We start from the raw sequence: 13981 nt of genomic DNA on the forward strand, positions 1-13981 counted from the left end.
AATATCAAGGGATATTTCACTTTCTCTGGTCATAGGAACAACATGAATTTGTGCATGAGACAGAAATAATGTGGTGTGTCTCTAGTTGGGCCGTCAGGAGGAAGACAGTGTCTCCTCTCTCTGGTCAGTTTCACCAGAGAAAAAGAGAGGACAGTGAGGGATGGACCCTCTGCTTCTCTCTCCCACCACTGAGACTGAACATCAGTCCAGTAAAATAAAAAAGCTAATTATTTCAATTTATTCTCAGCTGTGCCTCCCAACTGATACAACAAATGATCTAATTTGTTATAAAAGATTGAGTTTTAAAATATAATATGGTCTGAGAAGAACAATATTGGCAGGCCAGCATAGTCAATATGCTGTGATAATGTATCAGTCCTACTGCACAAAACTTTCCTACAGAGCTGTTTTTTCTAAGTTAATGTTGCATATGCGCATTACAAGTCCTTTTCTAAATACATCTGAGTGTCAGATCTAGGCTTGCTTTTTGACATCGAAAGTGATCTTTACTCCGAAAAGGTTAGTGACCACTGCTGTAAATGTAGGTTTTCGGTACACACTGATATGATCCACACAACGTCATAAATGCCTTTTTGTAAGTGAGCTGTATAACCGAGGGGAGTGTTGTGTGGCTACAGGTCCAGTCACCACTCTGCCCTGCCTGTGAAGAGGCTGTGGCAGTACCTGGTCAAACAGGAAGAGGTGCAGGAAACGTTCATCCGCAATATTTTCACCAAGAAACGAAACCAAAACGAGGTAGCTACCGCTCCACTTCACCCACCCACCCACCCACCGCATGCAGACAGCTGAGCAGTCTGAGCACTGACACATTGCATACTGTCACTAAATAACATATCCCATTGAATAATACCTAAAACATCATTTCTAGTCCCAGAGAGCGTCATTAACTTTTTCTACCCCTGTTGACGCATTTGTGCTTTTGTTTTGCATGGTTCCTGTATTTATATCCTAATTGCCTTTTACTTTGTGGATTTCTGGTGAATAATATTGTTCTTAAACCCTGATAATTAACCGTCTAATTCTAGATTGTGTTTCCTGTTGACTCTGCATGATTCATCACATTGTTTTGTCTGATGTCTTGGGGGCTTCTCAAATAATTAAGTCGGTTGAGGACCTCAATGAAAATGACAAATGTTCAGGGATGGAGGAGCCTAGCTGTAACCAGGTACTGCTTTGGATAATTTTGGTGGTGGGGGTTTATGGGTTGTAATTATCATGCTCATTGACCAGTAAAATCATTTCAGTTTTTTTCCTGTTTTTAATTGCCACCTGTGTTTTACGCTGGGAAAATGTCATCTATTTCCGCGTCCACTTCCATGTCCGCGTTTTCTGTTTTTAACTTGACTTCAAGATTATATCATGAAATTCATAAAAACACGGTCATAGTTTTGATATCTTCACTATAATTCTACAATATAGAAAATACCAGTCAAACATTTGGACACACCTACTCATTCAAGGGTTTTTCTTTATTTTTACTATTTTCTACATTGTAGAATAGTAGTGACGATATCAGAACTATGAAATAACATATGGACTCATGGAGGAACCAAAAAAGTGTTAAATCAAAATATATTTTATATAGCCACCCTTTGCCTTGATGACAGCTTTGCACACTCTAGGCACAACCAGCTTCACCTGGAATGCTTGAAGCAGTTCCCTCAAATGTTAAGCACTTGTTGGCTGCTTTGCCTTCACTCTGCTATCCAACTCATCCCAAACCATCTCAATTGGGTTGAGGTCGGGGGATTGTGTAGGCCAAGTCATCTGATGCAGCACTCCATCACTCTCCTTCTTGGTCAAATTGCCCTTACACATCCTGGAGGTGTGTTGGGTCATTGTCCTGTTGAAAAACAAATGATAGTCCCACTAAGCGCAAAGCAGATGGGATGGCGTATCACTGCAGGATGCTGTGGTAGCCATGCTGGTTAAGTGTGCCTTGAATTCTAAATAAATCAGACAGTGTCACCAGCAAAGCATCATCGCACCTCCTCCTCCATGCTTCACGGTGGGAACCACACATGCAGAGATCATCTGTTCACCTACTCTGCGTCTCACAAAGACACGGCGGTTGGAACCAAAAATCTAAAATCTGGACTCATCAGACCAAAGGACAAATTTCCACCGGTCTAATATCCATTGCTCGTGTTTCTTGGCCCAAGCAAGTCTCTTCTTCTAATTGGTGTCTTTAGTAGTGGTTTCTTTGCAGCAATTCGACCATGAAGGCCTGATTCATGCAGACTCCTATGAACAGTTGCTGTTGAGATGTGTTGAACTCTGTGAAGCATTTATTTGGGCTGCAATTTCTGAGGCTGGTAACTCTCATGAACTTATCCTCTGCAGCAGAGATAATTCTGGATCTTCCTTTCCTGTGGTGGACCTCATGAGAGACGGTTTCATGATAACGCTTCATGGTTTTTGTGACTGCAAATTTTCCGGCATTGATTGATCTTGATGTCTTAAAGTAATGATGGACTGTCGTTTCTCTTTGCTTATTTGATATGTTCTCGCCATAATATGGAGTTGGTCTTTTACCAAATAGGGCTATCTTCTGTATATCACCCCTACCTTGTCACAACACAACTGATTGGCTCAAACACATTAAGAAGGAAAGAAATTCCACAAATTAACATTTAACAAGGCACACCTGTTAATTGAAATGTATTCCAGGTGAAGACCTCATGAAGCTCGTTGAGCGGATGCAAAGAGTGTGCAAAGTTGTCCTCAATGCGAATGGTGGCTACTTTAAAGAATCTTAAAACAATCTAAATATATTTTGTATTTGACATTTTTTTGGTTACTACATGATTCCATATGTGTTATTTCATATTTTTGATGTATTTACTATTATTATTATTCTACAATGTAGAAAATAGTACAAATAAAGAAAAACCTTGGAATGAGTAAGTGTGTCAACTTTTGACTGGCACGTTATTTATTTATATGTATGTATGTAAACTCAGCAAAAAAAGAAACGTCCTCGCTGTCAAATGTGTTTATTTTCAGCAAACTTAACATAAGATTCAATAACTGAGACACAAACTGAACAAGTTCCACAGACATGTGACTAACAGAAATGGAATGTGTTCCTGAAAAAGCAGGGGATCAAAAGCAACAGTCACTATCTGGTGTGGCCACCAGCTGCATTAAGTACTGCAGTGCATCTCCTCCTCGTGGACTGCACCAGATTTGCCAGTTCTTGCTGTGAGATGTTACCCCATTCTTCCACAAAGCACCTAGCCCTCACCCTCTGATCCAACAGGTCCCAGACGTGCTCAATGTGGTTAAGATCCAGGCTCTTCTCTGGCTGTGGCAGAACACTGACATTCCTGTCTTGCAGGAAATCACACACAGAACAGAGCAGTATGGCTGGTGGCTTTGTCATGCTGGAGGAACATGTCAGGATGAGCCTGCAGGAAGAGTACCACATGAGGGAGGAGGATGTCTTCCCTGTAACGCACAGCGTTGAGATTGCCTACAATGACAACAAGCTCAGTCCGATGATGCTGTGACACACTGCCCCAGACCATGACGGACCCTCCACCTCCAAATCGATCCCGCTCCAGAGTACAGGCCTCGGTGTAACGCTCATTCCTTCGACGATAAACGCGAATCCGACCATCACCCCTGGTGAGACAAAACCGCGACTCGTCAGTGAAGAGCACTTTTTGCCAGTCCTGTCTAGTCCAGCGACGGTGGGTTTGTCTGGTGAGGACCTGCCTTACAACAGGCCTATAAGCCCTCAGTCCAGCCTCTCTCAGCCTATTGCGGACAGTCTGAGCACTGATGGAGGGATTGTGCGTTCCTGGTGTAACTCGGGCAGTTGTTGTCATCCTGTACCTGTCCCGCAGGTGTGATGTTCGGATGTACCGATCCTGTGCAGGTGTTGTTACATGTGGTCTGCCACTGTGAGGACGATCAGCTGTCCGTCCTGTCTCCCCTGTAGTGCTGTCTTAAGCGTCTCACAGTACGGACATTGCAATTTATTGCCCTGGCCACATCTGCAGTCCTCATGCCTCCTTGTAGCATCCCTAAGGCACATTCACGCAGATGAGCAGGGACGCTGGGAATCTTTCTTTTGGTGTTTTTCAGAGTCAGTAGAAAGGCCTCTCTTTAGTTTTCATAACTGTGACCTTAATTGCCTACCGTCTGTAAGCTGTTAGTGTCTTAACGACCATTCCGCGGGTGCATGTTCATTAACTGTTTATGGTTCATTCAACAAGCATGGGAAACAGTGTTTAAACCCTTTACAATGAAGATCTGTTTAGTTATTTTAAGTTTTACGAATTATCTTCGAAAGACAGAGTCCTGAAAAAGGGAAGTTTCTTTTTTTGCTGAGTTTATGTATCTCTCACACACACACACACACAGTACCTTCTGAAAGTATTCAGACCCATTGACTTTTTCCTCATTTTAAGTTACAGCCTTATTCTAAAATTGATTACATGTTTTATTTATTTGTATCAATCTACACACAATACTCCATAAGGGTAAAGCAAAAACAGGTTTTTAGAATTGTTTGCTAATTTATTACAAATAAAAAAACTAGATCACATTTACATAACTATTCAGACCCTTTACTCAGTACTTTGTTTGGCAGTGATTACGGCCTCAAGTCTTCTTGGGTATGATGCTACTAGCTTTCCACACCTGTATTTGGGGACTGAATCTCATTCCTCTCTGCAGAGCTTCTCAAGCTCTGCCAGGTTGGATGGGGAGCGTTGCTGCACAGCTATTTTCAGGTCTCTCCAGAGATGTTCAAGTCCGGCCTCTGGCTGGGCCACTCAAGGACATTCAGAGACTTGTCCCGTAGCCTCTCCTGCCTTATCTTTGCTGTGTGCTTAGGGTCGTTGTCCTGTTGGAAGGTGAACCTTCGCTCCAGTCTGAGGTCCTGAGTGCTATGGAGCAGATTTTCATCAAGGATCTCTCTGTACTTTGCTCCGTTCATCTTTGCCTCAATCCTGACTAGTGTCGCTGCCGCTGAAAAACATCCCACAGCATGATGCTGCCACCACCATGCTTCACCATAGGGATGGTTTCCTCCAGACGTGACGCTTGGCATTCAGGCCAAAGAGTTTAATCTTGGTTTCATCAGACCAGAGAATCTTGTTTCTTGAGTCTTGAGGTGCCTTTTGACAAACACCAAGCGGCCTGTCATGTGCCTTTTACTGAGGAGTAGCTTCTGTCTGGCCACTCTACCATAAAGGCCTGATTGGTGGAGTGCTGCAGAGATGGTTGGCCTTCTGGAAGGTTCTCCCATCTCCACAGAGAAACTCTAGAGTTCTGTCAGAGTGACCATCGGGTTAAAACAAAAATAATAATTACATTTAACCATCATATAACTAGGCAAGTCAGTTAAGGACAAATTATTATTTACAATGACGGCCTACCCCGACCAAACCTGGACAACGCTGGGCCAATTGGCACCACCCTATGGGACTCCCAATCATGGCCGGATGTGATACAGCCTGGATTCTAACCAGGGACTGTAGTTACACCTCTTGCACTGAGATGCAGTGCCTTAGATCGCTGCGCTACTTGGTCACCTACCTTACCAAGGCCCTTCTCCCTCGATTGCGCTGTTTTCCTAGAGCTGGCCGCCCGCTCAGTCTTGGTGGTTTAAGAATGATGGAGGCCACTGTGTTCTTGGGGACCTTTAATGAGGCACAATCCTGTCTCGGAGCTCTACGGACAATTCCTTCGACCTCATGGCTTGGTTTTTGCTCTGACATGCACTGTCAACTGTGGGACCTTTATATAGACAGTTGTGTGCATTTCAAACATTCTTATGTAATTTTTTATTTTTTATTCATTAGCAAACATTTCTAAACATGGTTTTTACTTTGTCATTATGGGGTATTGTGTGTAGATTGATGAGGAGGAAAAAAACAATTGAATACATTTTAGAATAAGGCTGTAACGTAACAAAATGTGGAAAAAGTCAAGGGGTCTGAATACTTTCCAGATGCATTGTATATCAAATTATATTAGTGAATTAATTTACTTGAACCTAATGCATTTTGTGCTTTTTGCACTTGAAGACCATTTAAAAAACGGAACAAATAAAGCACGGAAGTGAATGTCACACTTTCCCAGCGCATTATTCATTTGGCAAATTTCCCAAATAATTGTACCAATTAGTTAAGCAATTTGGCTCATTTCAAAAAAGCTGCATTGGTTTTATTGAAATCTTGTTAGCATGAGCTAACAAATGCATGTGTATTACTTTCATTAGTCAATCTGAGATTTGTATGAATTTTGTAATGAACAGCTGCATAAAGAACCAAACAATGTTTATACTGTCATGGTATAGAGCTACATGAAAGACATTGCCATGCTTTTATCTGAATGTTATACAGTAGACTAGATCTAAGACAAAATTCACTAAATCAAATCAAATCAAATCACTATATATACGGTATATGGTGTGATTTTACTTAATAGAACACCATAACATTTACAGAATTTTTGGACGGTAAAATTATGACATAAAACGCATGTTCTGTACTCTGTGATAAAGCCTTTTCCTAGTCTATACAGTGATTAGGTTGCCATAGTTCGTCGCAAACTAATTCCACAGAATGTGCAGAGGAGAATAAGACTGTCATGAAGTCCAATAGGTTCTGATTAGCAGGCCCAGAGTGTCACGTTGAATGTTCGTCGGGTTAAGATGAAGTACTATGTGAAAATGGCAAGTCACCATATTTAGACTTCATAGTCGAGCCGAACACTCTCTGAGAGGAAATGTGGTATTTACCATTTAATTAATTGTGATGTAGAACGTAATTCAACCTAATGTTCTGTGAAAGCCTCCGTTCGGCTTCTCGTGTCAATACACCCCTTTTATATTATACAATAAGACGCCCATCTCAGTGGGTTTGCTGAGCCTCATGTGCTGAGCATTGTCTCCAGAGGTTGAAAATGGCACTAATCCTGATAACTGTGGGTTCTTGATGCTCTAGTCTCCCACCCTGTAGCCCTGAGGCAAGGCTCTGTTAGAGATACACACCCTCCTACTGCAAACAGGCATGCGTCGTCCATTCATCTCCCACCACTTCCTTTAGGTCACACTGAAATGATTCAGACGGGCAGAGACTGTATAATGATTCAGACATGCAGAGACTGTAATGATTCATGCATTGCTCTACAGAGCGAGGCAGATCTGGGCTACCCCGGAGGCAAGGCCCGGATCATCCACAAGGACTCGGACATCATTACCGCCTTCGCCATCAACAAGGTACTACACATGTTCTTCACAGGAGATGTCTGTTCTATGCATGTTCTCCACAGGAGACGTCTGTTCTACGCATGTTCTCCACAGGAGACGTCTGTTCTACGCATGTTCTCCACAGGAGACGTCTGTTCTACGCATGTTCTCCACAGGAGACGTCTGTTCTACGCATGTTCTCCACAGGAGACGTCTGTTCTACGCATGTTCTCCACAGGAGACGTCTGTTCTACGCATGTTCTCCACAGGAGACGTCTGTTCTATGCCTGTTCTCCACAGGAGACGCCTGTTCTCTACAGGAGACGCCTGTTCTCTACAGGAGACGCCTGTTCTCTACAGGAGACGCCTGTTCTCCACAGGAGACGTCTGTTCTATGCCTGTTCTCCACAGGAGACGCCTGTTCTCTACAGGAGACGCCTGTTCTCTACAGGAGACGCCTGTTCTCCACAGGAGACGTCTGTTCTACGCATGTTCTCCACAGGAGACGTCTGTTCTACGCATGTTCTCCACAGGAGACGTCTGTTCTACGCATGTTCTCCACAAGAGACGTCTGTTCTACGCATGTTCTCCACAAGAGACGTCTGTTCTACGCATGTTCTCCACAAGAGACGTCTGTTCTACGCATGTTCTCCACAAGAGACGTCTGTTCTACGCATGTTCTCCACAGGAGACGTCTGTTCTATGCCTGTTCTCCACAGGAGACGCCTGTTCTCTACAGGAGACGCCTGTTCTCTACAGGAGACGCCTGTTCTCTACAGGAGACGCCTGTTCTCTACAGGAGACGCCTGTTCTCCACAGGAGACGTCTGTTCTATGCCTGTTCTCCACAGGAGACGCCTGTTCTCTACAGGAGACGCCTGTTCTCTACAGGAGACGCCTGTTCTCCACAGGAGACGTCTGTTCTACGCATGTTCTCCACAGGAGACGTCTGTTCTACGCATGTTCTCCACAAGAGACGTCTGTTCTACGCATGTTCTCCACAAGAGACGTCTGTTCTACGCATGTTCTCCACAAGAGACGTCTGTTCTACGCATGTTCTCCACAAGAGACGTCTGTTCTACGCATGTTCTCCACAGGAGACATCTGCGTCGTTATGTTAGACTAGCAAGGTGTCACATTGGCTCAATAGGCTGTGTGAAGTGGAAGAACTGATTTTGGATTTCTCTCCTCTTTCTCTATTCTCTCTGTGTCCCAGGCTAATCGGAACTGCTTAGTCATGGCCTCCACTCATGACATCCAGGAGCTGGACGTGTCCTCCATCTTGGCCACTCAGATTCTGACGTGGATCGATGACGATACGGAGGCCGAGGCCAAAGGGTGAGCCCGGATCTCAATTACCCAAACAAGAAAATAAAGTGTCTTCTAGAGTTGTGTAGGAACTTTGCATGTCCCTCTGTGTCCCTACCTGTGATTTGGCTGCTGAATACCTATTGACCATATCAGAGATGTTTAGATTGGCAAGAAGTAAAAGCCTGAAGCTTGGCTCTTGTATGCAGTCAGCACTGTGTTAATACTGTTCTGTCTGGGAGTGTCCTCTCAAACTCTTCTCTCTCTCTCACACACGCACTCTCACACTAGTGATGACTTCCTGGTGATCCAGGCCCGGGACGACTTCAACACCCTCCACGGCACCACCCCCTATACCCACAGCAGCCTAGGGACGCCCATCAACATGCCCTGGCTCGGGGGCCTGCAGACGGGGAGAGGCGCTGCCGTGGTGAGGCCGATAGAGCTTTTCTTTTCTTTGCCACTGATATTGAGCACAATGCAGTACATTCTACTAGCATGTCTTGTTGAGTATCTTGTCCTTTTATTTCCTGGTGCAGCTCATCAAAAGGAACATCAACAACGTGAGAAGGATGACCTCCCACCCAACCTTGCCTTACTGTAAGTAGATGTAACTTCTTTCCTGCTTGTATACAATGACTGAAACTGCCACACATGCTAGTTATGTGTGTACCATGTCTATTTTGTTTAGACCTTGATGTTATCATCCTTGCCTTGTGTGTATATATATTCTTGGAATATTAGCATGTCTTTTTATTGTCAATATTACATTGGGATTGGAGAATCCTATTGTTGTGGTTGTGATTACCAAGTCCCTCCCTCCCTCAGACTTAACAGGAGCGCAGGACGGAAGTGTCCGGATGTTTGAGTGGGGCCACTCTCAGCAGATCATCTGCTTCCGAAGTCCAGGCAATTCCAGAGTCACACGGATACGATTCAACCACCAAGGAAACAAGGTGACTACATTTTCCTTCCCCATTTGCACCCTATTCCCAATTTCCCTTTATAGTGCACTACTTTTGACCAGGGCTCATAAGAATCTGGTCAAAAGTAGTGCACTGGAACGCATATCTAGTTTACATTTAATTATTCACCAAGTAATGTTTTCCCTGCCCAACTCAGTCCCTCAACAACATGGCTACCGCTGAGGAATTATGTTGTTGCTGGACATTACTTTTACTCCTTATTTGAATGATCTTCCTAATATGGTCATCTCTTGGCTGTGTTGTTCAGTTTGGTATCGTTGACGCTGACGGAGCCCTACGTCTATGGCAGACCAATACGACTGGGAACACCCCTAAACCCTACCTGGTAGGAACAAAAAGCGCCTCTCTGTCTACATGTAACTGCCAAAATAAAGGAAACACTTGAATAAATGAAGGATACAACATATATTGAAAGCAGGTGCTTCAACACAGTTGTGGTTCCTGAGTTAATTAAGCTATTAACATCCCATCATGCTTAGGGTCATGGATAAAAATGATGGTCAGAATGACAAATCCCCCATCCACACGGCAAGGGTGGTCACTGAATGGTTTGATGAGCATGAAAACGATGTAAACCATATGCCCTGGCCGTTTCAGTCACCAGATCTCAATCCAATTGAACTCTTATGGGAGACTCTGGAGCGGTGCCTGAGACAGCATTTTCCAACAACGTCAACAGAACACCAAATGATGGAATTTGTTGTGTGAAGAATGGTGTCTCATCCCTCAAATAGAGTTCCAGACACTTATAGAATCTATCCCAAGATGCATTGAAGCTGTTCTGGCGGCTAGTGGTGGCCCAATGCCCTGTTAATACACTGTATGTTGATGTACACTTTATTTTGGCAGTTAGCTGTGCCTCCTACTGTCTGGTAGCGTTGTTGTTTATTGGTGATGTTCTTCCCTCCACAGACATTGCAGTGCCATAATAAGACGGCTCACGACTTTGTGTTCGTGGGCTCATCCTCCCTCATAGCCACAGCAGGGCTGTCAACAGACAACAGGTACACTACGTAGCCCTGCTTCGTAGCCCTGCTACAGAGCCCTGCGATCAAACCTTTCAATCACTTCACTGGGGACCAAATGGGCTGATGTTATAGAGTGCCTGTTTCAGTTGGTCTAATGCGCTTTAAATAATGCTTTGTTTTTGTCTCCATAGGAATGTGTGTCTTTGGGATACATTGGTGAATCCAATGAACAGTCTAGTGCACGGTGAGTCCTCCACAACACTATTAACAGTCTAGTCCATGGTGAGTCCTCCACAACACTATTAACAGTCTAGTGCACGGTGAGTCCTCCACAACACTATTAACAGTCTAGTGCACGGTGAGTCCTCCACAACACTATGAACAGTCTAGTGCACGGTGAGTCCTCCACAACACTATTAACAGTCTAGTCCACAGTGAGTCCTCCACAACACTATTAACAGTCTAGTGCACGGTGAGTCCTCCACAACACTATTAACAGTCTAGTGCACGGTGAGTCCTCCACAACACTATTAACAGTCTAGTGCACGGTGAGTCCTCCACAACACTATTAACAGTCTAGTGCACGGTGAGTCCTCCACAACACTATTAACAGTCTAGTGCACGGTGAGTCCTCCACAACACTATTAACAGTCTAGTGCACGGTGAGTCCTCCACAACACTATTAACAGTCTAGTACACAGTGAGTCCTCCACAACACTATTAACAGTCTAGTCCATGGTGAGTCCTCCACAACACTATTAACAGTCTAGTGCACGGTGAGTCCTCCACAACACTATTAACAGTCTAGTGCACGGTGAGTCCTCCACAACACTATTAACAGTCTAGTGCACGGTGAGTCCTCCACAACACTATTAACAGTCTAGTCCATGGTGAGTCCTCCACAACACTATTAACAGTCTAGTGCACGGTGAGTCCTCCACAACACTATTAACAGTGTAGTGCACGGTGAGTCCTCCACAACACTATTAACAGTCTAGTGCACGGTGAGTCCTCCACAACACTATTAACAGTCTAGTGCACGGTGAGTCCTCCACAACACTATTAACAGTCTAGTACACAGTGAGTCCTCCACAACACTATTAACAGTCTAGTCCAGTGGTGAGTCCTCCACAACACTATTAACAGTCTAGTGCACGGTGAGTCCTCCACAACACTATTAACAGTCTAGTACACAGTGAGTCCTCCACAACACTATTAACAGTCTAGTCCAGGGTGAGTCCTCCACAACACTATTAACAGTCTAGTGCACGGTGAGTCCTCCACAACACTATTAACAGTCTAGTACACAGTGAGTCCTCCACAACACTATTAACAGTCTAGTCCATGGTGAGTCCTCCACAACACTATTAACAGTGTAGTGCACGGTGAGTCCTCCACAACACTATTAACAGTGTAGTGCACAGTGAGTCCTCCACAACACTATTAACAGTCTAGTCCATGGTGAGTCCTCCACAACACTATTAACAGTGTAGTGCACGGTGAGTCCTCCACAACACTATTAACAGTGTAGTGCACGGTGAGTCCTCCACAACACTATTAACAGTGTAGTGCACAGTGAGTCCTCCACAACACTATTAACAGTCTAGTCCATGGTGAGTCCTCCACAACACTATTAACAGTGTAGTGCACGGTGAGTCCTCCACAACACTATTAACAGTGTAGTGCACAGTGAGTCCTCCACAACACTATTAACAGTCTAGTCCATGGTGAGTCCTCCACAACACTATGAACAGTCTAGTGCACCTTTACAACACTATGAACAGTCTAGTGCACGGTGAGTCCTCCACAACACTATGAACAGTCTAGTGCACCTTCACAACACTGAACAGTCTAGTGCATGGTGAGTCCTCCACAACACTATTAACAGTCTAGTGCACGGTGAGTCCTCCACAACACTATGAACAGTCTAGTGCACGGTGAGTCCTCCACAACACTATGAACAGTCTAGTGCACGGTGAGTCCTCCACAACACTATTAACAGTCTAGTGCACGGTGAGTCCTCCACAACACTATTAACAGTCTAGTCCATGGTGAGTCCTCCACAACACTATGAACAGTCTAGTGCACCTTCACAACACTATGAACAGTCTAGTGCACGGTGAGTCCTCCACAACACTATTAACAGTCTAGTGCACGATAAGTCCTCCACAACACTATTAACAGTCTAGTCCATGGTGAGTCCTCCACAACACTATGAACAGTCTAGTGCACCTTCACAACACTATGAACAGTCTAGTGCACGGTGAGTCCTCCACAACACTATGAACAGTCTAGTGCACCTTCACAACACTATGAACAGTCTAGTGCACGGTGAGTCCTCCACAACACTATGAACAGTCTAGTGCACCTTCACAACACTATGATCAGTCTAGTGCACGGTGAGTCCTCCACAACACTATTAACAGTCTAGTGCACGGTGAGTCCTCCACAACACTATGAACAGTCTAGTGCACCTTCACAACACTATGAACAGTCTAGTGCACGGTGAGTCCTCCACAACACTATTAACAGTCTAGTGCACGGTGAGTCCTCCACAACACTATTAACAGTCTAGTGCATGGTGAGTCCTCCACAACACTATTAACAGTCTAGTGCACGGTGAGTCCTCCACAACACTATGAACAGTCTAGTGCACCTTCACAACACTATGAACAGTCTAGTGCACCTTCACAACACTATGAACAGTCTAGTGCACGGTGAGTCCTCCACAACACTATTAACAGTCTAGTGCACGGTGAGTCCTCCACAACACTATTCTAGTGCACAGTCTAGTGCACCTTCACAACACTATGGTGATTCCTCCACAACACTATTAACAGTCTAGTGCACAGTCTACAACACTATGTGCACGGTGAGTCCTCCACAACACTATGAACAGTCTAGTGCACCTTCACAACACTATGAACAGTCTAGTGCACCTTCACAACACTATGAACAGTCTAGTGCACGGTGAGTCCTCCACAACACTATTAACAGTCTAGTGCATGGTGAGTCCTCCACAACACTATGAACAGTCTAGTGCACCTTCACAACACTATGAACAGTCTAGTGCACAGTGAGTCCTCCAACACTGGCTGTTTCTATTGAAGCCAGTACATCATCAACAATAATACAGAGAGTAGCCAAGTTAGCTACATTTAAGTTGTTCCTATTTTGCCCCTCTCCTCTCTCTGCAGCCTTTAGTTGTCATGAGTCGGGGGCCACGGTGCTGTCGCTGGCCCCCAGGCAGCAGCTGCTAATCACAGGTGGCAGGAAGGGCTGGATCAGCGTGCTGGAGCTCCCCCACAGGCACCAGCGCCAGAGCTTCCAGGCCCACGACTCCCCCGTCAAGGCCCTGGCTGTGGACCCCACCGAGGGCAGCTTCATCAGCGGCTCTGCCGAGGGCAACATCAAGGTGCCCTCCCTCCCTCACTAGCCACATAGTCCCCCTCACTGCACCTGTTGCTTGTTTATTCTTTCCAGGTGACTGGG

The 13981-nt window shown here is 44.9% G+C and overlaps 1 protein-coding gene across 6 annotated transcripts in view; it reads left to right on the forward strand.

Moving 5' to 3' along the window:
- The window catches only part of LOC139410621 (dmX-like protein 1), a 60492-nt gene that overhangs the window by 44305 nt on the left and 2206 nt on the right, over positions 1 to 13981 (forward strand). For 3 of the 6 annotated variants that reach the window (XM_071155937.1, XM_071155938.1, XM_071155940.1), the window contains exons 34-44: positions 639 to 756; positions 1124 to 1186; positions 7172 to 7258; positions 8444 to 8565; positions 8827 to 8965; positions 9075 to 9135; positions 9364 to 9491; positions 9769 to 9846; positions 10434 to 10525; positions 10681 to 10733; positions 13687 to 13904. In XM_071155937.1, coding sequence (XP_071012038.1) covers positions 639 to 756; positions 1124 to 1186; positions 7172 to 7258; positions 8444 to 8565; positions 8827 to 8965; positions 9075 to 9135; positions 9364 to 9491; positions 9769 to 9846; positions 10434 to 10525; positions 10681 to 10733; positions 13687 to 13904 — 1159 coding nt within the window. The remainder of the gene's footprint in view (positions 1 to 638; positions 757 to 1123; positions 1187 to 7171; positions 7259 to 8443; positions 8566 to 8826; positions 8966 to 9074; positions 9136 to 9363; positions 9492 to 9768; positions 9847 to 10433; positions 10526 to 10680; positions 10734 to 13686; positions 13905 to 13981) is intronic. The other 3 variants (XM_071155941.1, XM_071155942.1, XM_071155943.1) reach the window with 1 other exon arrangement.

Source organism: Oncorhynchus clarkii, chromosome 6 (genome assembly GCF_045791955.1).
Source record: "Oncorhynchus clarkii lewisi isolate Uvic-CL-2024 chromosome 6, UVic_Ocla_1.0, whole genome shotgun sequence".
Classification (NCBI taxonomy): domain Eukaryota; kingdom Metazoa; phylum Chordata; class Actinopteri; order Salmoniformes; family Salmonidae; genus Oncorhynchus; species Oncorhynchus clarkii.